At 40.1% G+C, this 24795-nt stretch overlaps 1 protein-coding gene across 5 annotated transcripts in view; it reads left to right on the top strand.

The window, feature by feature from the left end:
- Nucleotides 1–24795, top strand: part of ASCC1 (activating signal cointegrator 1 complex subunit 1) — a 75204-nt gene extending 50409 nt beyond the window's left edge. For all 5 annotated transcript variants that reach the window (XM_087824358.1, XM_087824355.1, XM_087824356.1 and 2 more), the window contains one exon: nt 24281–24795. In XM_087824358.1, the coding sequence (XP_087680484.1) occupies nt 24281–24397 (117 nt within the window). In that variant the 3' untranslated portion in view covers nt 24398–24795. The remainder of the gene's footprint in view (nt 1–24280) is intronic.

The following is a 24795-nucleotide window of genomic DNA, read 5'->3' on the forward strand; positions in this document are numbered from 1 at the left end:
TCCCACAAAGTGATTGTCCAAAGTTGCTTCATAATCTATTTTTATTCAGGAACAGCTCGTGTCCTAAAAAGTAAGTAGTCCACTTCTGACTGTTGAGGCTTTGCTTTCTCTATGTTAAATTAATCCATGAAATTTAAATAAAAGGGGCTCTTCAGGCTTGCATTTATCTTTCTTCCACAGACCACATTCTGTAATGTCCACAATTTATGCCCTCTCTATCAGGTTAACATGCCATTGTGTTTCTGGGCAAAGAGAAACATAGGTTGATACCAATGAAGAGGTTTTTGAGTCTGCATTTCACTTGTTCTGTAATCGTTTAGGTCATAAACATTTGCAAGGCTATGGATGTTTTTTGAGCTGGCAGAGAGAGAGAGAGAATGCATATAATAACTCCAGAGTAAGCTTTAGCTTTGGAGATGCTTTTTTTTTTCTTCTTTTTTTCTTTTCTTCCCTACCCCATCCTTCATTCCTTTATCTTGTTTTGTCCCTTGACAGTTTTTTGCCAAATGCCTAATGTGACCCTATTGCCTGTACCAATGACATCACTCTTCAGCAGCTGCAGAGCCCAGTGGGGCAATGACAGCATTCACTTAGGTGGACATTCCAGCTCCCACACTGCAGAGCTACGTTGATTCTTTTCCTTATACTGTATCTTTCCTCTTTTTGAATATTTTTCTTGTTTTCAAAGTAGCTGTGGTAGCTTTGTGTTTGAGTGACAGGCTGCTAATGAATTTAGTTGCAATTAACTACTGATTTTTCCAGGTCACAGCTTCAGTGTGATATGAATCTTTCTCTTCCTCTATCTCATTTCCTTGGAGACTTGACAATAGTATAATTAATTACTTTGCTTTTTTGTTGTTAATTTGATTAAAAAAGAAAATAGACTGAGTGGGAAAGGAAATTTGTAGGAATGACTCAAGTAAAATTGGTTCTTTTGGAATTAGAATTAAAGCCCAGAAGATGTGTTGATGTGAGGTGCTTTGATAGCTGTAAGAGGGAGGTGCCAGCAGGGAGCCTGTGTGTGGGGTGGCTGTATGAACATTATGGATCTCTCACTTGATATTTAATTTCTCTCATTTTGTTAAATTAGTTTTCCATTTAAAGATGGTTTGCCTTGAAATCTCCCTAACCAGCCCAGTGATGACATGAGTGTAGCTCCCTCTAGTGTTGATAAGGGCTTGCTGTATCTATGTCTATACCTTATTGGTTCATGCCAAATCAGTTTTAGAGCTGGGACCCGTTGGGTACTTAAAGATCATTTATTTAATCTGTTTCACACTTTAATCTCGAAGGACACAAGATCCAGTGTGGTTAAAGAGATTTGTGAAAGGTTATTGCTAGTGAGTAGTAGAGTCTGAATCAGAACAAAAATTCAAAAATCACAAATTAAAATTGTTTCTGCTGCTTCCCATAAAGATACTCAGTGTTTAGGTAGAGATCATTAGATATTTGAAATTGGGCATATCTTTTTGAACTGTGATAATGTCCAATTAAAATTTGTTCCATAAATTTTGGGGCAGTGGGTGTGCTGGTTAGTCTAAAACTGTGGCTAATTAATAACTGGACTTTTGAGCTGACTTTAATACTAACACATTGTGTACCATCTGCCAGACCATGTGCCTGCAGATTAATCAGTCATTATGATATAATCCCTATCTTCCAGGAGCTTCCTGTCTTTTTTTTTTTTTTAATCTTCATCCAAGGGTATTTTTTCCATTGCTTTTTAGAGAGAGTGGAAGAGAGAGAGAGAGGGAGAGGGAGAGAAACATCGATGTGAAAGAGACACATTGAGTGGTTGCCTCCCGCACCCACCCTGACCTGGGCCGGGGATCAACACTGCAACTGAGGTATGTGCCCTTGACCGGAATCGAACCCAAGACCCTTCAGTCCAGGGGCCCACTCTAACCACTGAGCCAGTCTGGCTAGGGCTAGCTTCCTGTCTTTGAAGGGGTACAAATGGTTAATAGGCAATTACAATACAAAATGATGGGGGCAGATTACGAGTTTGGAGAAGTACCTTTGAATACAGATAGTTATAACAAAGCATCCTTTGGTATAGTTTCCAGTATTTTACTCCAGAAAATATAATCTTTTCACCTGTGTTTAATCAAAGGAATTAAGTTTTCTTTGAGAATAAAGGGGACATATGGCCTCCAATAATTACCCCCCAAATACATAAGAGGTAACAACTGTATTTATAAAGTTGTTATAACAGCCCACCTTTTGGAATTACCACGAATGGACTTGTCTTTCTCCAATAGAACGTGAGAACCCATGGCTTCTGAAACTCTTGGGGGGAAAAAATCTAAAACCAATGGCTTACATATATAGTTTTTGTACCAGATACAATTATTATGTTTAGAAAAGGGAAAAAAATCTGTTTCACTAACAAGATAGGAACTGACTTGGAGTAAACAGAAAGGTTAACTGCATTGATTGTTAAGGTTGAATTCAGTTGCAGTTAACTACTGCAGTTAATAGGTGTGCAGCATATTAGCAGCTACAGAGGTTAAGGGTCAGAAATGCTGGCGATGGGAAGCAGCCTTGGAAAAGAATCCACTTCATCTACTATTCAAAGAGAAACAAAGCAAGAAAGCAAGTCATTGCTCATTGCTGTAAGAATTTAGTGAGTAACAGCCAATTGCCATTCTCCCCCATGAGGAGAATTGGTCCTTTTGGCTCAATGTAATATTATGTGTTCTGGGTGCCCTAATAAGATAAAAAGCTCTAGTGACTTTTGGAAGAGGAAGCCACATTTTTCTTTTGTACGGCTCTTTTGGGAGTTATTGCAGGTATAATAAACTAGTATCTGGTTATTTCTAGTTAAAATAAGACTTTCTCACCCTAAGGAAGGACTTTGAAAAAAGAACTGAAAATTAAAGAATCATTCTCTGTGTTTGTTAAACCAGAAAAGGAGCAGACATGTTTAGTCACTATGGTTTTTTATAAAAGACTGGCAGATAACTCTGAAAGGAGGACGTTTGAGTGAGTAAAACCCAAGCCAATTAACAGGATAGTGCCCCCTCAGAACATTTGCATTTCTAGTCTTAGAGTACACACTAAAATACTATTTGTTTATCCATAGGCAATGATAAAATTATGCTGATCTAAAGACACACTGCCAGGAAGTAACTGCTCCCTTGCTTGCTAGAAGTAGAATGGTCATTAACTGCCAGCTTCTGGAGCAAGAAATGGTCTTAATGGCAGTCTGTTTGGGGGACTTATAAAATGGCTTTAAGCAATAGAATCAGTATTCCAAGAGTGAGTTCTCAGCAGATTGAACAGGGGTACAGTATTAACTGTTGAAAAGCATAGCTCTAACTGCAGAATGAAGAAGAGACATCAGAGCCCTCCATTGTACTCACCAGAGGAGGTGGTTTGGTACAAATAAAGGCATAGTAATATATTTGGGAAGGAACAGAAAGTACTATAGATCCAAAATAAAGGACCCTGGAAGTGCCATTTCTTTAAACACTTAAAAGTCCTGGGAGATATAAGCCAAATAAAAAGGAAATGAATTTGTGCCCTTTCCATTTTATGTGTAATAATCTTTATATTTAGAAAAAGAGGAAATTGGCAGTATTAAACTGTTAATTTTAATGCTTTACTTGAAAACATGTTTTAAATCTATCTAGCCATATTGAGACTTTTGTTGAAAGGTGTAAATAAGAGTAAGGCAAATATTTCATTTATTTTTGCTTTTGTTCCATCTCTGTCCCTTAAAGTCTTTAAAAACGACAGGATAAATTTAAATTAGATCTACATTTAGTTTGCTTTACTTAGAGAAGTTTCTGTAAAGGAAACTTTAAAAATGCATATTGTTTATGCATTTTGGTAAAACATATATATAGAAAAGTACATAAATCATGTATATACTGTTAAACAAATAATCATACACTGGACAGTGTAACTACTATCAAGGTCAGAAAGTAGGACATGCCTCCCATGTCCCTCCCTGGCCAACTCTTTAGTTTGTTTGTTCTAAGGTAACAAAGGCACAATTAATTTCTTAATCTCAGTGAAGAGGCTTGATTTGAATGATTCTTTTGTTTTGAAGTATTAGAAGAGTATTGAAAATAGTATTTTTATTTTTTCTAGGGAAGAGAGGTGAGATTGAGAACAATGATTTTTTAAGAAAGATACTAACGTCTACAAAGGGAGACTGGTGTTTTAGAAAGTACATTATTTCTAAGGAAGAAAACATTTTGTTTTTTACTATCCAGTTCAATAGTCAGTCATATTATATATTGTTCCTGAAAATTACTTCTTAGTCACATAGTTCTTCATTAGAATTTTTATTTTTCTAAAACTCAACTTTTTCAGAAAGCCTTTCCTTGAGAGCCTATCACCAAATGTTCTATTACACTATTATATCAGGATAAATAACAGCAAATTGAATGTAGAATAAAGCTACTATCTCTCATTACCACCATAGCTATGGTGCTATTTTTACTACCTAATAGTTCTAAACTTGAAAATTGAATCTTATTTAAGTAAAATCACTAAGCAGGTTGACACTTACTAGATTCAGTTCACTTGGACATACTAATATTTTGTAATAGTATTTATAGCATTCACAACAGTCATAGTATTATTATTATTGTTGTTAATCCTCACCCGAGGACATTTTTTCCATTGATTTTTAGCGAGTGGAAGGGAGGGCTGTGTGTGGGAGAAAGAGAGAGCGAGAAAGGGAAAGAGAAACATTGATGCGAGAGAGACATTGAACCCAGGTATGTGCCCTTGACTGGAATCAAACCCATGACCCTTCAGTCTGTGGGTCTGATGCTCTAACCACTGAGAATACCGACCAGGGCAACAGTCATATTATTTTTGACATTTATGTGAAGTATGTAACTTACTGGAGGACCAAATGTACAGCTTTCTGAAGAATTTCAGTGGGAAAATAAAAATAAGATGTTGTGGAAAAGGTCAATTAGAGAATAAGAGAGCCCATGGAAATTACATATACACTAACAAATACATATATTCAATTAAGGAAGATAAAGTTAAGGAAATCTCTGGCAAAGGTGAAGAGATAGAAAATATGAAGGAAAATATAAAGATGAGCCTCAGACATTGTAAAAGTTAACTATTAGGGTTCTAAAAGTAGGAAATAGACCTTGAGTGAAGGAATATCTGTACTGGTAGTATTAGGTACTGGGCAGTAGCAAAGAAAAATCCTCTTTGGAAGAAAGTTTCATCAACCTTTGCCTAGAAATATTCCGCCAAGGAACTCCTCCCCACCAAATGGCCAGTACACAGTCAAAGATAGTTAGGCATATGTGGAAACCACTCCCCATACATAGAGAAACATCCAAAACTCATAAAGGCATGAGAGTTATCAGGCTTAGGCTAAAACAACTATGCTTACTATGCTCAAAGAAATAAAAGCCAAGCTTAAAAATTTTACCAGGTAATTGGGAACTATTACAAAAGAAAAGTGATGTAGCAGTTTTGAAGAAAAGCCAAATAGAAACACTAGAACTGTAAAATGTAGAAACTGAAATTAAGAGTTCAATGGATGGGTTTAGCAGCAAATTAGACATAGCTGAAGAGGGAAATAGTGAACTGGAGGTTGGGTCAGAAGAAATTACTCAGAATGTGGCATGCACAGAGGAAATAAAAATTACAGACAAGAGAATAAGAGACATATAGGATGCAGTGAGAAGATCTAAAATACATTCAGTTGGAGTCTCAGAAGGAGAGAAGAAAGAGAATGGGGTAGAACTGACAAAAGACATCAATCTGCAGATTAAAGAAGCCAAATGAATTACAAACAGGAGTTCTGTTAAGTGATATTATACTTTTCTTTTTAAAAAAAGATTAAAAAAAATTGGTTTTTAGAGAGAGAGGAAGGGGGAGAGAGAGAGAGAGAGAAACATTGATGTGATAGTGAAACATTGATCAGCTGCCTCCTACACACCCCCTACCAGGGATGGAGCCTGCAACCCTGGGCATGTACCCTGACTGGGAATCAGATTGATAACCTTTCAGTGCACAGGATGATGCTCAACCAACTGAGCCACACCAGCCAGGTTTATACTTTTCTTTCCTACAACTTGTGACCAAATTATGGACAACATTAACTAAAGTACATGTTGGCAGTATGCGTATTACAAAGAACAAAACCAAGGAAATTAAGCTAAAGAATGCTTTCTTAAGGTAGGTTATTAAAAAAGAAAGGGTAAAAGGTACCCCAGAATTCTTTTTACTATTCTTGTAACTTTTCTGTAAGTTTGAAACTATGTCAAAATAAATATTTTACAAAGGAAGAAGGAAAGACAGATAGACATGCACTTAGGAGGGGAATAGGACACCAACCATTTGTTGTGTGTGTGTATTTTTTTAAAAGCTCACTTTCCAGAGAAGTTTGTTGAAGTCTTAGCTGTGTTTTGTTTCAGTGTTTAGGATAGATGCAAATTTCATTAACTGCTGATCTTACCACAAAAATTGGGCCGTTTGATTTCAAAGGGTAAAAATATATGTATAACAACTTCCTGATTAGAATGTCTCATTAGAGCAAGCTACTAAGAAGATAGATGCCTCTTTCATTGGAGTGTTTTTTGTTTTGTTTAAAGAAATGTGAGTCCATTTTTCTGTAAAGCCATTCTTCCTGCCATCATCCCTTTCAAACTCTTCCCTATTAAATCCCTGAAACCTATCTCTTACCTTTATCATTGTACTGAAACAGCATGGTAAAGTCACTGGTGGCCCCTGTTTGTTCAGTACTTTGGCCTACTTTTACTTTTTCCTAGTAACCACATTGAGAGTATTAAGCCCTTTTCCCCTTCAAATGCTTTCTTTGCTTCAGTGGCAGTTGTCTCTCCTGGATTTTTTCCTGCCGCTGGATCTACTTTTTAAAAATTCACTGCCTTGTGTGGCCACTCCCTAAGGTTTTGTTTTTATCTCTTTGTTTTTCTTTTATTTCAGTATTGTTCTTTCCAAATGCTACTCATCCTTTAAAGTCCAATACAGCCCTGGCCTTTGTGGCCAGATGGTTAGATCATCAGCCTGCACTGAAGGGTCTCCGGTTCTAATCCCGGTCAAGGGCACCTACCTGGGTTGCAGGTTCACTCCCTGCCCTCCAGTCAGGCGCATCTGGAGCCAGCTAGTCAATGTGTCTCTTACATTGATGTTTCTCCCTCCCTCCCTCCCTCCCTCCCTCCCCTCTGAAAAGCAGTGGAAAAAAATATCCTCAGGTGAAAACAACAACAAAAAAGTCCAATACAGATATTACCGCTCCATAAGGGTAAGGACCATCCCAGTCAATGGCATTCCTGTACCTCTCAATTCCTTCCCTTTTCTCGTTACTTCGATTTTGCAGAGACCAGTTACGTACTGTCAGTGCTTGGCAGTGTATCTTGTGTGGACAAGCACTGAGGAAATTTTTTGGATGACAAACTGTTTTCTATTGAAATCAGATTTTGGGAGAGGAGAAGAAAAAGATTTTGTTTGTCAAAGAGGATATTTTTTGCCCTGTACTTGAGATTGTAAATTCTTAGAGCATGGGCCAGGCTGAGGGCCAAATATGGTCTGACACCTGTTTTGTGTATAGCCGTGAAACTATGAAGAGTTTTTTAATATATATATTTTAAATATTTTTATTGATTTTTAGAGAGAGAGGAAAGGAGAGGGACACACAGAGAGAAAAACATGGATGTGAGAGCGAATGTTGATCGGCTGCCTCCTGCACACCCCCATGGGGGTTCGAGCCCGCAACCGGGGCATGTGCCCTGACTGGGAATCTAACCGGCAGCCTTTTGCTGCACGGGACAATGCTCAACCAACTGAGCCAGCTAGGGCAGTTTTTATATTTTTTAAACGTAGAAAAAAATTAAAAGGTGAGTAATTTTTCATAACATGTAAAAATTATATGATATTTAAATGTCAGGGCCCATAAATAAAATTGTATTGGAACACAGCCATCCTCATTTGTTTACATACTGTCTCACTGCTTTTGTACTACAGCGCTGGAGTTGAGTAGTTGTGACAGAGGTCATATGGCTACCTGGCCCTTTATGGAAAAAGTTTCCTGACTCCTACCTTAAAGGTTAGGGTTTAATTTTCTTTTATTTCACCCAACACAACTTCCTGCTTTATGATTAGATATGATGCTCATATTTAATAGATCCTTAAGATATACTAATTTGGTCACAAATACTTAATTAACAGTCAATCCTGCTGAATTTCTGTTTACTTGAATCTTTTCTAGCAAATATTTATTTTAAAAAATGAGTTTACTAAATCCAAGAAATCTCCAAATTAAATATACCTATAGCTCATATTCATAATTCTCTATTAATAAGTGAGGTTGATTTTTCAGTTAATTTAGAAAAAAAAGTCTATATTGATTTCACAGAGAGGAAGACAGAAGGAGAGAGATAATGTTTCTATCATTGAGAGTCATTGATCGGCTGCCTTCTGCACGCCCCTGACTGGGGATCAAGCCCACAACCCGGGCATGTGCCCTGACCAGGAATCGAACTGCAATCTCCTGGATCCTAGGTTGGTGCTCAACCGCTGAGCCATGCCAGCTAGGCTCCATTAAATTTGATTTCAACTTTATTACTCTATAACAAATTCAGCTGATATGGATAATAATGAGCTTGAATTTAAATTTAACGTTTTTTTATTTTAAAATACATCCAAAAAAAATAAAATAAAATAAAAATACATTCAAAACTAATTTGGGCTTCTCTGTGGTATGCACTAATTAACTTGAAACATGAACAGTGATTTCTTTTGCAGTTTTATTTATGCTTTATTATAGAATATATTAATAAAAATTATTGAATGAAAAATAACAAATATTGAACTTGTAAGTAAATTGTGCTGATTTCATCATTAGCATGGATATCAGGAAAAAGTAGAGTTTAGGAAGGAACCTGTGACAAGACATCTTGCCAAAATATGTCTGGTGTTACTTTGCTATATATTAGTGATAAAATATGGCTCCACCTCCATTTTTTATAATTAGAAAACAAAACTCATGAAAATTATTAGGAAATCATTAGGGGTTTTTTATATTTTCCCAATAATAGAAACAACATATATCTGTTAAACGATCTGAAAGATTTCTGACAGGTTTCTTAGCACATCAGATATATTAAAAAAAGTGCAGTTTGAAATGCTTCAGTTTGGTTTTGCATGTTCCTATTTTAGGCTATTAGGTTAGATTGGGGGTAGGAGGAAGGCTCAAATCCAAGTATTTCACCAAAACCTTTCCTCAGAATTTATGTGTTGCTTTGCCTGGAAAGTGAAGTCTTAAAACACTAATGACGGCGACCAAAGATAGCCTGTAAGGTGAAGCCATCGTTGAAGTGAAACGGGAGTGAGCAATGGGCGATTTTCGCTACGTCAACACCCATTCTAAGCGACGCGTTTTCTGGTCTGCTGCTGCCTCTTCATACACTATGCTTTTCCCTTTGTTCTCTTTCTCATTTATGTTTATTGGTTATTGATATTGAATATTTCCAAGGCAGGGAAGGATGGATTTGAAGGGTTTAACCTACACAGTGACAGGAAATATGCCTTGGTTTGTTTTGCAAAGACTGGGAGTAGAAAAAAATTAAGAGATCAAAATTACTTAAAAAAAATTATTTCTGTTTCTTATCAGGATGAAACATAAATATTTTATTGAATACCTACTAAATATAAAACACCAAGCTATATTCTTGGTGTATTTGGGAGAGGGAGAATAAATATTTAGTTGCCTTTGGTCCCTTTTGTACCATTCCTATGAACTCTTACTGTGGAAAGTATTAAACTGTTGTTAGGTATTCATTTCTTGGGACTCAGTCATATCATTGTGCCCTGACTGGGGATCAAACCCGAAACCTTGCACATCAGGACGACACTCTAACCAACTGAGCTACCCGGCCAGGGCGAGTCATATAATTTTGAGTATAGTGAGTTGGGTTATGGTTCACTTTGGGTTCATTGTGGGGTTTTTGAGGTGTAAAATATACGTAAGATTTATCATTTTAACCATTTTTAAATGTATAATTCAGTGGCATTAAGTACGTTCACATTGTTGTGCAGCCATCACTAGCCATCCCCAGAACTTTTTCATCTTTACAAATTGAAATTCTGTAACCATTAAACAATAATTTCTCATTTTCTCCTCTCTGCTCAGCCCTTGGCAACCACCATTCTACTTTCTGTCTCTATGAATTTGACTGCTCTAGGTACCTCATGTAAGTGGAATCATATATTTCCTTTTGTTTCTTCTTTTTTTTTTTAAAAAAAATATATCTTTGTTGATTTCAGAGAGAGGAAAGGAGAGAGAGAGAGAGAGAAACATCAATGATGAGAGAGTCATCAATTGAGCCCACAACCCAGGCATGTGCCCTGAACGGGAATCGAACCCCGGATCGCCTGGATCCTAGGTCGATGCTCAACCGCTGAGCCACGCCCGGCCAGGCTCTCACTTATTTCAGTTACATGTTTGCAAGGTTCATCTATGTTATAGCATGTATCAGGATTTCATCCCTTTTTAAAAAAAAAATAAAAAGATATTGATTTCAGAGAAAGGAAAGGAGAGGGAGAGAGAGAGAGACAGAAACATCAATGATGAGAAAGTCATCGATGGAGCCCACAACCCGGCATGTGCCCTGACCGGGAATCGAACCCTGATCGCCTGGATCCCAGGGCGACACTCAACCGCTGAGCCACGCCCAGCCGGGCAGGATTTCATCCCTTTAAAAGGCTCAGTAATATTCTATTGTATGCCTATACTCCATTGTGTATTTTTAGCTATAGTGTAAACAAACCAGGAACAGAATATAAATCTGTACCCAGAGATGATGACAGGGCACTGTTGTCTTTGAAGCAGCTTGTTTAAAGACCAGACCGGCATGGCCAGTGTGGCTCAGTAGAGGTCATGGTTCAATTCCCAGTCAGGGCAGATACCTGGGTTGTGGGCTCGATTTCCAGTAGGGGGCATTCAGGAGGCAGCTGATTGACGATTCTCTGTCATCATTGATATTTCTCTCTCTCCCTCTCCTTTCCTCTCTCTGAAATCAATAAAATATATATGTATTAAAAAAAGACCAGACCAAATGAAATCATGTTAGATTGGGTGGCTTAGTGTCAACAATGTCTAGTGTTATTCCAAATGTTAGAGGACATTGGTGGAAAAAGACAAAAGAAACGAGAGTGGGGCCCCCTATGTCACAAAACTGATAACTTCTTAAATGATGTCCTCTTTTCCATATTCCAGTTATGAAACAGAATTAATGCTCAAATGTCAACATTATTATTGCAAATTAAAAGTGAAAAAAACAGGCCCAGCTGGGCGTTACTCAGTGGTTGAGCATTGACCTAGGAATCAAGCAGTCGCGGTTCGATTCCCGGTCAGGACACATGTCGGGGTTGTGGGCTTGGCCCCCAGTGCGGGGCATGCAGGAGGCAGCCAGTTGATGATGTTTCCCATCGGTATTTCTCTCTATCCCTCTCCCTTCCTCTCTCTCTAAAAAATCAATAAAAACATATATATTTTTTAAAAAGTGAAAAAACAGGACGTAAGTCAACCAGAACTGGAACTCAAAGTTTACTGTCAGTTGCAGGTTATACCATCGATACCATTTCTTCCCTGGCCGATGTGGCTTAGTGGTTACAGTGTTGGCCCAAGCACCGAAGGGTCATGGGTTTAGTTTCCTGTCAAGGGCATGTACCTGGGTTGCAGGTTTGATCCCCAGCCCCAGTTGGGGTGTGTGCGGGAGGCAGCCAGTCGATATGTCTCTCTCACATCAGTGTTTTTCTTTCCCTCTTTCTCTCTCTGTCTCTCACCCTCCCTTCTTCCTTTCCACTCTGTCTAAAAATCAGTGGAAAAAATATTCTTGGGTGAGAGTTAACAAACAAACAAAAAACACACATTGATACCAGTTTCTTAAATTGTATAGGTCTCCTGAGGTATGTGTGGGAATAATCCTATCTCTTCCAAGGCCTTTTGCTTATTTGACTTTAGCCTACACTTTGCAGAGAGGAGGGAGGCCACCTGAACTATATTAAAGACAAGTGTGTGTTCTAATATATAATGCTCCAATGGTGCTTCTGAAGGCAGGTTCCCTGTGGTCCTGACAGAGTTTAAATTATTTCATGTCTTGTTTAATAAAATGACTTAGTTGAACATCTAAGATAACACGTGGCAGCCTCTCCCATCTACCAAGGAACCATTCACACCTAGGTGTTATTTGGCCAGCGGTTATTTATGTGTGTATACTCTTGCTGTTGCCCGACATTGCTGAGGGGCCTCTGACTTGCTCTTTAACATCTAGATGCTGTTCTCCTGGGGAGAAGTTGGAGTAGAGGTGGGCTGAGCCTGTTGGTCTTGTTTTCTTCTCTCTCCTGTTCTTTTTCTGAATTTGTTGCTTGGCACAGTAGTCAACCCCTTGATGCCCAGTCTCCCGAAAGCCACTTGCCTGGAGACCCCTAGGCCAAAGAGAAATCATCTCTGCACCTGTCCCCAGTGCTCCCCGGCAGGGATTCCTTTCTGCTGACTTGTGCTTTCTATCTAATATATAATACACAAATCACACACTCATCTTCTGTTGCCGTTGTTTGAGAAACAATTATGAATAATACCTGAGGGAAGATGACCAAACCAAAAACAGGAGTGGTAACATACTTGAATGAACATTAGGAGGCGTCCTTCTGCGGGGAAGAATTGATCCGCAGTAACGTTACCTGGATTCATTCCAAAAGGGCACCTGCCTTTAGGTCTGGTGGTCACAGGCTTAGGGCGTTGAAGAGTCATTACTAGCTAGTAGCCACCGGGGCAGTTTTGTCCTGGTAAAGCAGCACTATTTCTGTCCTGAGGCAAAGCTTTCTCTGGAAGAAATTGTGCGGCAAACAACTCCCCGCGGCCCATCTCTGATGCTGGTTCCACGGCTGCTGTGAGAACGGGCAGAGCGTGCCCATGTGCGCCGAGATCAGGTCGGGGTTCTTCAGCTGTGTCAGCACAGCCTCCTCTCCTCCTCCTCCCACCTCCACCCCACATTTTTTCTCACTGTTTAAAATTGAAAGGTTCTGCAGGGAGGACAAGTCCCTTGGTATTTTGAGTATTGAGGGGCTCAGCAGAACTGCCTGGCATCCTGTTTGTATATAGTGGTTTTAATTCACTCTCTAATAGGTCATTTGGCCTCACCAGCAGAGTCTTAAACTTGATAATCCTTACATCAGCAGTGCGGCTCAGGCCGAACACCCAAAAGTGCAACACTGAGTGATTATTTGAAGGAAGTTAGTTTTAAAGCCTTCCTTCCCTGGCTGTTTGTCTGGCTTCTGCCTGGCTCCTCCTTACATCAGGCCTTTAACACTCCTCATGCTCGCTGCAGCCAAGACAGGTGGTTTGGGAGAGCAGAATGAATGAGGGACGTTCATGTTCATGGTTCCATTCTGCGCAGGGAGCCCGATAACCTTCATATACCCTTTCAGTCAGTGGAGATGGGACTTGTGCTCTGGTAGCATGGGAGCTTTTTGGTAGTTTTTGAATGGAGATGTGCAAAGCAGGAGTGACATGTGGTCGTTTGAAAAATCACAACTGTGCCACTGATTTACAGCCTCCTTGCTGTTTTCCTTATGGAGGGAACTGATGATGTTAGAAACTACTCCTCCCCTACACTGGCCTTAACCTTGCTCCTTGGATGTGAGGTGTCCTAGGCCTCCTGGAAGTACAATATGTCCTCTTTTTTGATTGGCTGTTACTAGCTATTATTATTGGTTCTGTCAACCCTGATTACTCCAGTTTGAGGTTTCAGATTAAAAGTGGCATCGCCCAGCCCGGCATGGCTCAGCGGTTGAGCGTCGACCTAGGATCCAGGAGATCAGGGTTCGATTCCCAGTCAGGGCACATGCCCGGGTTGCGGGCTTGATCAATGACTCTCTCATCATTGATGTTTCTATCTCTTTCTCTCCCTCTCCTTTCCTCTCTCTGAAATCAATAAAGACATATTAAAAAAAAAAAAGTGGCGTCTTGGGCAGAGTTGGGGCTGTATTTGGAGCTGACTCTAGGATAGTAAGTACCTGCCAACCACATTGTCTTTTATTCCAGTCTTCATATGCTCTGAAGGAGATGTTCCTGTTCCAGTCTTTGTTTATCCTGAAGTGCATGTTTCTATTCCAGTCTTTAAAAACATTACAGCTTTGTGAAACCAGATCATGACTACAGAGACCGGAAGCTGTGTTTTTTATTTTGAGGTAGATGTTTTTTATTTTATTGGGGTGTCATTGGTTAATAAAGTTCATAGGTTTCAAATGTACATTTCTATGATACATGGTCTATATATTGCATTGTGTGCCCACCACCCAAAATCAAACCATCTTCCGTCACCATGTAGTTGGCTCCCCCACCCTCCCTTCCCTCTGGTAACCACCCTACTGTTGTCTGTGTCTATGATTTCAGTTTTATATCCCACATGTGAGTGAAATCACATGGTTCTTAGCTTTTTCTGACTGACTTATTTCACTTAGCATGATATTCTCAAGGTCCATCTGTGTTGTCGCAAATGGCCGTACTTCATCCTTTCTTATGGCTGAGTAGTGCTCCATTGTGTGTGTGTCCCACATCTTCTTTATCCAGTCCTCTATCGCAGGACACTTTGGTTGTCTCCATGTCTTGGCCACCGTGAATAATACTGCAGTGAACATAGGGGTGCATATATCTTTACCAATAAATGTTTTTGAATTTTTCAGGTAGATACCCAGAACGGGGATTGCTGCGTCATATGGTAACTCTATTCTTAATTTTTTGAGGAACCGCCATACTGTTTTCCATAGTGACTGTACCAGTCTACATTCCCATCACCTGTGAATGAGGGTCTTTCTCCACAACCTCTCCAACACTTATTACCTGTCTTGTGGATAACAGCCACTCTAACAGGTGTGAGGTGGTGTCTTATTGTAGTTTTGATTTGCATTTCCCTAAGCTATTGAAGTTGAGCAGCTTTTCATATATCTGTTGGCCATTTGTATGTTGAAGTAGATGTTTTTATTCCAGTCTTCATATGTTCTGAAGTAAACATTCCTGTTCCAGTCTTTTATTGATCCTGAAGTACATGTTCCTATTTCATTCTTTAAAAACATTTCAGCTCTGTGAAACCAGATCATGACTACAGAGACTGTAGGCTGTCTGAGTTCCTACTAATAAACCTTTTTTCTTTTAAAGAAACTGCATTTTGGTTCCGGTAGTGATGCGATGGTGGTTATAGTCAGTGAGTGACAATAATAATCAGAACTCAAAATTCCATCTTATACTTTATCTGTCACTACAGAACATCCTTGTAAAGTGTGGTCCCTGTTTAAAGATGGAGAAATTGGGGGAAAGAGTGGCTGTGTGGTCATTGGTAGGAAAGCTTTCAAGTCTAGCATGTCCTAAGAACCATTTTGATCTCTGTCTTCAGTAGAAAAGAAGTTCCTGTCTTTGGTTTACAGGTTAAGTTTGCGTGTTTTGTGTGTGTGTAAAGGAGCATGGCTTACCTTAGTGTGAATGGACTCGCTTGTGTTATTCTGTGATGATATTTAGGAAGACTTCATAGGAGTGCAGCCTAGATGAATATTTTAAAAGTAAGTGGAAGGGTTATTTTGACCCTTGGGTGTATTGGAGCTTCATTTGCCTTCTTGCCCCTTTACAGCTCCCATGCTTGTTCTCTTCAGAAGTGATCATGCATGTAGCCAGAAGAGAAAGGCAAGGTATGAAAGCCTTGGTCATTTGAATTGCATGGTACGTTGGCAGAAATTCAGAATTATTTTTTAGGCTTAGGGACCTTTAACAAAACTTTGAAACAAAACTTATTTGTGGAAAAAATACTTATTCATGATCCTAATTCTAAATAAGATTAGTAATATGATATGTGAAGAGCTGTGAAGTTTTTCAGATCTATTATGCTTTTAGCTTAGTGTCCATATCTTTCTGTTGACCACCGAAGGTCTTGTTAATCCTGTACCTTGAAGCCAGTTTCATGGAGAATGTTCCTGAAATTTACCATTATTTGCTTTGTGGTTTCTTTTTAGTTAGGACCTTCCAGTGGCTATGATTAAGGTTTTTCTCCTCATTTGTTTCTCACTCTTGGCCACAAAACCATGTGGATTTCTTCACTGTTGATTGTATACGTATAGACTAGAGATGGAACTACTTCCCCACTTGACATTCTTCGGTACAGATTTGTCTGAATTGTAAGGCACATACACAGTGCCTTGTGGACATGGCTTCCTCCTGGCCTGTCCTCTGGGCCTGGTCCCAGGAACTCTTAAATTTGTATCACAGTGTTAGCGGTCCCAGCCTGCCTCTGTTTCTTATCTTTTAAATGTGGATAATGATGCCCAGCTCTGGTTTACTTCACAGCAACTTTATGAAGGGTTAATGAGCTGGGCTTTCTGAGATACTTTTAGATCCTTAGATGAAAGGTGCCATTTAACCTCGGCAAGGCTTCGTGCTGGGAGCGCCTTCCCAAAGAGCTCAAACTGCTTGTCAGACTATCTTCCATTTATCCTCATACCATCCCTGGTAGGGCATTATTATTAAGTACAAAATGGTGTTATTACTGTTACTTTTATCTGTCAGCAGGGGGTAATTGTGAGCAATAGAAGTTGATAAAACAGATTATGGGAGAAAAACACTGGGAAAACTTCAAAGTAGCATGCGTTTGCTATTCCTGTTTACTTTGGATTTCAAAAGTCTAATTGCCATGCATGAAAACAATAGAAAGCATCTTTTCTTGGGGAGAAATGGGGCCTAGTACTTCTGTTATCGGGGAAGTTGAGTCCCCACTGAGTCCTGGGGATGGAGTCCTTATGATATCTCCAGAAAAAGAACTTTCTGAGACTTGAACAGGAGGATGAATGATTTTTATTTGCGTGGAATTACATCCCTGGGTTTCCAAAGTCCCATTTACTTTAATCCAGTCCTTGAAGAAGCATAGATGGGGTTTCAGTAGAGCTAAAAGCAGAGCCAGTGTCCAGAGTTTCCTTTCTATGTTGTAGTCGGGTCCAGTTCAGCATCAGGCTACTTACAGTCTGTTAGTCCATTGTGTGTGGGTGAATGCGGGGGAGCCAAGAGAGTGCATCCCGTGCAACAAGAGTCCCAAGAGAGCAAGTTCCTTTGTTCAGGGGATTGAGTATCCCAAATTTCCTGCCATTGCAGTGGCCATATTTATTCTGGCCAATGACCTGTTTCCAGGTGTGACTGACAGGTACCCTCCCAACATCACCCCAACTTTACTGGGCATGTGATCAGTCTCCCCCTGTCCAGCCCCGTCCTCCAGCAATCTGCATTAAATAGACCAGTGCTCCCTGGGGAGTGTAAAGCTTTAGCTTCCTGGTGAAGCTGCCTAAATGACATGCCTGTAATATTTGGCCTTCCCTTTGCTTCTTTCCTGTTATTAATAACTAGGTTAATTGAACAGGAATGGCATCACATCCTTCTAAGTATTTGCATTGATTGAACACCAGTACTTATTTTCAGTTGCACCAGATTTATGTTCTCAGGGTTAGTTTAACTCACGTCCACCAGAAATAACTATAAATTTCTCAGGACTTCTATATTTTGAGTCTTCATTTTTTAACCCAAAATGCATTTCTTATATTGAAGCCCTATTGGACAGCAAATAGTTCATTGAGACCACCCAGCACAAGAAGTAGATTTCCTTAAAGGAGAGATCTTTGAAGAGAATGACCCCTACCTTGTTTAAGACTGAAGAAAGAGAATGAGCCTCATTTGAGAAGCCACGTGGGCAGGAATCCCCAACAGATTCACTTTTGTGACTGGAGGTCATAGATATGAGAAGGTTCTTTTCCACCTTTGTCTGAGGTTTTTCAGTCTAATTTTGCAGCCTAGTCACATGTGGCGTAATTTCTTGTCTTTGATAATTGTCATAGGGCCCAGGAGGAAGGAGTAGAAGGTCTGAAATGAGTACAAGGAAAAGTGATCACGGTTAGCCTTTAAATCTAGCTGTTTGTTTTCCTTCAGTGTGTACCACTACATTACTAGAAATTAGTAATTCCTTCTGTCTTCTCCCTAGGAAACAATCATATGCAGACTAAAAATCGTGGCTTCACAGATCATGTGAGCAAGGGACTACAGGATAGTTGGATTTTATCCTGTAATTTCCTGTCAGGAAAGCCTTGGTTTTGACCAAAAATCTTTTATTTTGATGGTTCACATTTCTTTCTTTACTTAGGTTTGTAAAGATGCTAGGAGTCTTCAATAAAGGATGGCAGCTATGGCCCTGCCGGGGTGACTCAGTTTGGCTGAGTGTCATCCTGTGCACTGAAGGGTTGCCAGGTCAATTCCTGGTCAGGCACATACCTGGGTTGCTGTTCGATCCCTGGCGGGGGCATGTAGAACCAGTCGATGTTTCTCTCTCCTCCTGTCCCCCCTTTCCTCTCTGTAATCATGGCCTTGGGTGAGGATTAAAAAAGACAAAAATTTAGTGGAGTGAATTTGAAGATCTAATTGGCTTTATTGAGCCATTCATGGACTGGGCAGCATTCCATATAGCACGTGGAGAGGGGCTTGGAGAAAGCAGCTTTACAACAAGGAAGGTTTTTATGGGGGGGGGGGATGGAAGTTATTAGCAGAGAAAGGGTTATTTCAGGCCAGGACATTTTGGGGGGCCCGAGGGGAACCGTAGGGGTTTTATCTTGCACATTACCTCACTAGTGCTAATCAGGAAATTTCAGATTCACTGCTTAACAGTCACATTCGTGGGAGGGGTTGAAATTGCAGTTAAATCTTAGTATACTGGCCCCGGCTGGGTAGTTCAGTTGGTTAGAGCGTCATCCCCATATGCCAAGGTTGTGGGTTTGGTCCCTGGTCAGGGCACATACAAGAATCAACCAATGAATACATAGATAAGTGGGACAGCAAATTGATATTTCCCTTTCCCTCCCTTCCTCTCTCTCTCAAATCAATAAAATAAAAAAGTCTTAGTTTACTGTTGTGGGGGCAAATGACTCATTTTGGACATGTTATTTCTTTTTTAGCATTACTTACAAGAGATATCACAAATATTGGCAGTCTTAAATTCTATTTTCGCTTTCTTATCAAGTAGTTGTAGTTTTATGTAGCTGTTCCTTTACAGCAGGCTTTAAAAAATGCTGGCTTCCAACACAATAGGGCTCTATGTGTATGTGTCAGAGAGAAATGTTCTCAGAAAGAAAATGGTTTAGGTTTCAAAATCCCCGAGGGAATTGTTATAAAACAACAGTGAGGAGAAAAGACTCCACTTGATTTAAAAACCTTGACGTGATTCTTTTTTAATTTAAATTTTTTCTGTTAGGGCTCTTATTTTCAAAACAATAGACCACTTTGCTCTTCATGAACTACTTTAGGCTAGAAAGAGCAACCAAGTTTCTTTTTTTAAACTTGCAGTTTAAGCTTTTTCCACTTTCCTCATTCAGATACCTAATTAAATGGAGCCATTTAGTTGATTTGTGTTTATTTTCATCCAGAATTCAATTAAATTTCTTCCAGCTGAACAAGAGCCATTTGAGTCTTAAACCAGGTCCAGGTGACAGTGAAAATAGGAATAACAAGTGAAAGAATATGTTTTTTTCAGTCTTTGGGAGATGTGTGGGTCTAGCTTCCTCACTGTGACTTAAACAGGGCCATGTTTTAAGGGACATCACCCACAGGAAGAGGCTGGAGAGTAGGGGTTAGAGTTAGGCTGCCTGGGTTTGAATCTCAAATTTTATTATGTTTTTTCTTTTCCAGCACTATGAATTTCAATTTTCCACCGTTTACTTGCTTGTGTATCCTTGGGCAAGTTACTTAAATCTTTTAAACCTCGGGTTCAACTATAAAATGGGGCTTAATAATATATCTGCTTGGGGTTGTGAGGGTACAGTGGGATAATCACATAGAGCCCACAGCATAATGCTTGGCACACGTTTGCTCGATGAATGTTGACAATCTTTCTTGTATTAGTGTTGTCAATACTTATGTATGTATTGTTTACCTTGATCCCTTAATCTATAACAATATTGGCATTAGGTAACTGATTTTAAAATCTCCGGTTACTGTGGTAGGCAGTTAGACAGACATGAACAGAGCAAGGGCAATGAGCCAGGTGCAGAAGGTCACCAGGGTGGAAAGCCCTGGGTGCCTAGCAATGAACAAAACGAGGACCTTGCCCCCGGGGTGACCTTTCCTCTCCCAGCATATCACTGGTCGTGGAGTTTAGACCCCCTGACTTTTCATATTGTTGGTCATGAGATTGGGACCCTGCCCTGACCTTTCCTCCCCTGGCATGTTGCTAGTCATGTGGGTTAGACCCCCTTAGAATGGGAGTGAACAAGGAGGCCTGAGAATAGCCCTTAAGCATTGAGCCCTTAAGCATTAAGCCCTCAAGACAAGGAGGTTGTCTTGATCAAATACATCTAGGCCTCAGCTGTGTTTCAGCTCCTGGCCCAGAAAGGCAGCAAAACCAGACAAGTGACACCACAGCTGACATCAGGACCAGATGCATTGGCGATGACCAATCAGTAGAGATCACGACCCTTAAAGGACAAGCTTGAAAAGCTGACAGATATTCTGTTGGTCCTCCCCTGAGACTTTCAGATAAATACCCTCAAGACTGAGGACCCAGTGTGGCTCTGTTTAGGGAGCACGCCAGTGCCTTTCCCTACCCCTTTCCTTCAGTCAGTTTTCCTTGCCTCTCTTTCTCTCCTAAAGCTCTAAGGGCCCTTCTTTTGCCTCTGTAACTTGTTTCCTGAGCCCATTTCTTCTACGGTTCACCTCTACTACCTCTGTAACTTTCTAAATAAATTTTCTCTTATAGTTTGAGTCTTGGCTTTGAATTCTTTCTTAGCCAGAACTCAAATACTGAGGTTGCTGAACTGAGATCCAGTCTGACGCCACTGATCTAACATCTGATGCCGTTTCACCGCCAACATTATTGTACATTTGAGCTCATAAAATTTTAAGTTGACATGGTAAAAACCACCATGAGCAAAGTCAAAAGACAAATGACATACTGGGGGAAAAATATATTTGCAATTTATAACACAAAGGGTTCATTTTCCTAATATAGAACTACTTTTAGAACTACTAAAAAAAAAAAAAAAAAAAAAAAAGACAGCTGTAAAGCTTTTCATGGTGATATACGTCCACGTAACTGTGCTACAGATTTCACGTGTTTAATACATATTCTCAGCGTACCAGGAAAACCCTAGGTTGGAGAAGGGCTTGGGACACAAAGAGACAGCCATGAGTGTGTAAACATACCTGAATTTGTTTCATTTCCCCCCCTAAAACAGGTTCCTCTCAGAAATGTTCTGTTGCCGTTAATGATACCCTCAGATACCCCATTTACGGTGCTGTGCATGAAAAAGGGGCCACGTCCTAAACCTGATTAGCTCTGGAGGCCTGCATGGCGGCCTTACAAACTCAGAGACCTAAAGTAACCACATAGGATGGTCTGAAATTAAAACTTTCTAATTAAAATCAAGTCATGGTGGGTAGACATGTCCTAGGCCATTTATTTTCCTTGGCAAAAGTCAATCTTTACCTTAACTGAGTATGTCTATTGTCTTTTTGCATCTGTGATAACCTGCCTTTGGAGTGTCAGGGTAATAGCTGTATTCCAGACCCCTCAGGGCACAATCTCCCACAGAGCAGATCACAGAACCCCTCATTGTTACTCTTATTGTAATTGTTAACAACTATCCTGTACCCACCTATAGAAAAGATGTGTCAATTCCTTTTACTTTTTATCCTGTCCCAGAGATTTCCCTGCTTTGCTTTCTCCCGCCTCCCTAATCTGTCACCAGTGGGTTTCATGTAACCCCTTTATGTTTCCTCCTTTGATTGTAATGTATAAAATAAGGTGCAGAACTGCTATTCTCTGGAGCATTTGCTCAATCCATTGAGATTTTGCTTCCCGGCAGCTGTTCTCAGTTTGGCTCAAATAAACTCATAAAAATTCTTACAGGTTTCCACCCTGGCCGGTATGGCTCAGTGGTTAGAGCGCCGGCCTGCGGACTGAAGGGTCCCGGGTTCCATTCTGGCCGAGGGCGTGCACCTCGGTTCCAGGCTTGTCCCAGTCAGGGCGCGTGTGGGACGCAGCCAATTGATGTCTCTCTCTCTCCTTTCCACTGTCTCTGAAAAGCAATGGAAAAAATGTCCTTGGGTGGGGATTTAAAAAAAAAATTCTTACAAGTTTGGACGTTTCTTACCTCAACAGTGTCATTTATGATTTTTCTCATCTTTTCTTACCTCCTTCCCCTCACCTAGAAAGTCACTGAATCTTTTCTGTGTTTCATTCATAGTATTTCTCATCTGCTCCAGTCTTTCCAGGCCTTTAGGCAAGAGACACTCTCATGAGTAAACTGCTACACTGGTCTCCTTTTTTTCCCTCCTTCCCTTCTCCAGTCAGCACCACACCCAGATTAATTTTCCTAAACCAGGGTTTTCATCTTTGGCCACCAACCTACTCAGAAGCCTTCATTGGTTCCCCCCGTCTAGAATAAAGTCTAACTTCTGATCTTGACCTCAGTTGCCTTTAATCTGATTTACTCTCCTTATTTCTCTAGCCTTAGTCTTTACTCCTTTTTAGGACCCCTCTAAATATCTAATCTGGCTTACGTGGTGTGGCCCATTTCTGCCTTCACGCTGCCCTCCCTCTTTGCTAAGTCTTGTACTGTAGTTGCAAAGTGAAGTCCGAGGTCGGTCACTTTCCAGCTCTAGCTGTGGTGTCTCCATCCCTCGGAATACCTAGGCTGCCAATCCTTAAAATAATTTGTTGAAAGTATTAGGAGTTCCCTTTTAGTTTCGTTTTGTCTCATCTTTTATTGCTTCTTTGATCAAGTCTGCTTTGTACCTATAAGGCTTTGGTTTGCAAAATTATAAATCTCTTCAGTCCCACTGATGTGGCTTTCATTTCAAATTAACGTTCAGCAAAGGAATTAGCAGATGACCTTTTCGGGCTGTATTTCTTTACACAAAAGGATGGATATGGTTTGAACAGGCTACTAAAGCCAGGAAGAGGAGCTAATTGTGTAAATCAATGCAGATAAGAGCTGATCACCTTTTCGAAGGACACGACAGTGCAGCACACAACCTTTAAATAGATCTTTGGTGTCAAGTTGATGTCATGTTGAAGAATCAATATTTGCGGGGCTTTTATAAAGTTAGCCTTTAATGAACCCCAGGTGTTTTGCTAGGCCATTAATTGCAGGAAGAGGAAAGGTGACAGTGGCTGGAGTCTTGGCTGTGGAGGTTGCATAAAACTAAGAGAAGAGACAGTCACTTGCTAATGTGCAAAGGTCCTCCCCTTAGGCTCTACTCAAACATTGTTGGATAAGCATATCGAAGGCTTTCTTGGGATCTTGTTGACATTTTAAGAAAGGGCAACTCTTGCCTCCTAACAGAAGAAGGTAAGCCCTTTCTTTGACACTCCATGTCTAAGCAGTGTGGCTTCATTTCCCTGGGATGAATTCTGATGTCATTTTGGATTCTGCCTTATAAATGTGCTCATCACCAAAGCAGGTCTCTCTCAGAGTTTGGCTTATCCCTCCCTCTGACACACTTGAAAGTTTTTTTAATTGAATTTATTGGGGCGACATTGGTTAATAAAATTATACAGGTCACACTTAAAAGTTTTTAAAGTGAAGAATTGTAGTAAAGAGCATCTGCTTCAGGATGCTGGCTCAATCCAAGTCTAATGCAGGATTTTGATAAGTCATTTGTACTTGCTGTATTGGCCAGTAGAATGGTTGCTCTGGCTGTTTTGTGTTCTGTATCCCTCACCAGTGGTCAGAATCATTTGTGGGTAGGAATCTTATCTTTTATTTATTTTAGTCAGCGCTTCTCCTAAATGTTGTTGATTAGGAAGAGGAGGCGCTTCTCCTCAATGTTGTTGATTAGGCAGAGGAATGTATTATATCAGACTTTATCCTGGCTGTAACAAAACTAGGATCCTACATAGCTGGAAGTCTTAGTAGCAGCTTTGCTAGGCCCTGTGAGTTAGGCTTTGTTTGTTACAAGTTCTTGGTCATATCTGCTCAGTAGATATCTTGGAATGAACTTTTCAGACCTTTTCTCCGGTGCATCTTGTCAGAGGAGGCTTCAAGGTTAATCAGAGAGAGGGTCTGGTGTTCTTTTCTCATTCCCACGCCCCCTGTCCCTCTCCAGGATCATTTTTGAGAATAAACACTGAAAAGAAAAAGCATGAGAGGTTTGTTGGGATTGTTCTGGTGTTTTTACAAGAGAAGCTGATGCTTAATATTTCCATCTGTAATTCTCTTTAGATATTCATTCTGGGTTTTTATTCTTCCTTTTCAGCTGTTTGAGAACTTCTACTTTGGTACCCTAAAGCTCAATTCAATCCACATCTCTCAGAGGTTCTCAGTGGACAGCTTTGGAAACTATGCCTCCTGTGGACAAATTGACTTCTCCTGAGGTGGATCTTGGGACGCCCTAGAAATTGAACATCTTCACAAGGTGCTGAGGGAAAGTATCTTCATTTTAATGGCCAAGGAGGGATGTGAACATTTGGATGGTGACTTTCCTGGTTGGTTCCCCGTGAACTCTAAAGTCTCTCTGATGGTTGTCCACAATCATCAGACCATCAGGATGGTTGTGGGCACACGGAGAACTGTGCGTGTAACACTTGGCTTGTTCCTCTTTTGCAGGGTCTGCTTTTCTCTCTGAAGCTCTTTTCTGGAAATGTACCTTTGAAGCCCATGGGACCTCATATTCACATTACTTCTTATATACCTACTGATTTTGTCTCAGCAGTTAACGTCATTTGTATTAATACTTTAAAAGAGAATTAAAGACGTGATTTTATTAATCTA

The sequence above is a fragment of the Miniopterus natalensis genome, chromosome 14 (assembly GCF_054644295.1).
Source record: "Miniopterus natalensis isolate mMinNat1 chromosome 14, mMinNat1.hap1, whole genome shotgun sequence".
NCBI lineage: Eukaryota > Metazoa > Chordata > Mammalia > Chiroptera > Miniopteridae > Miniopterus > Miniopterus natalensis.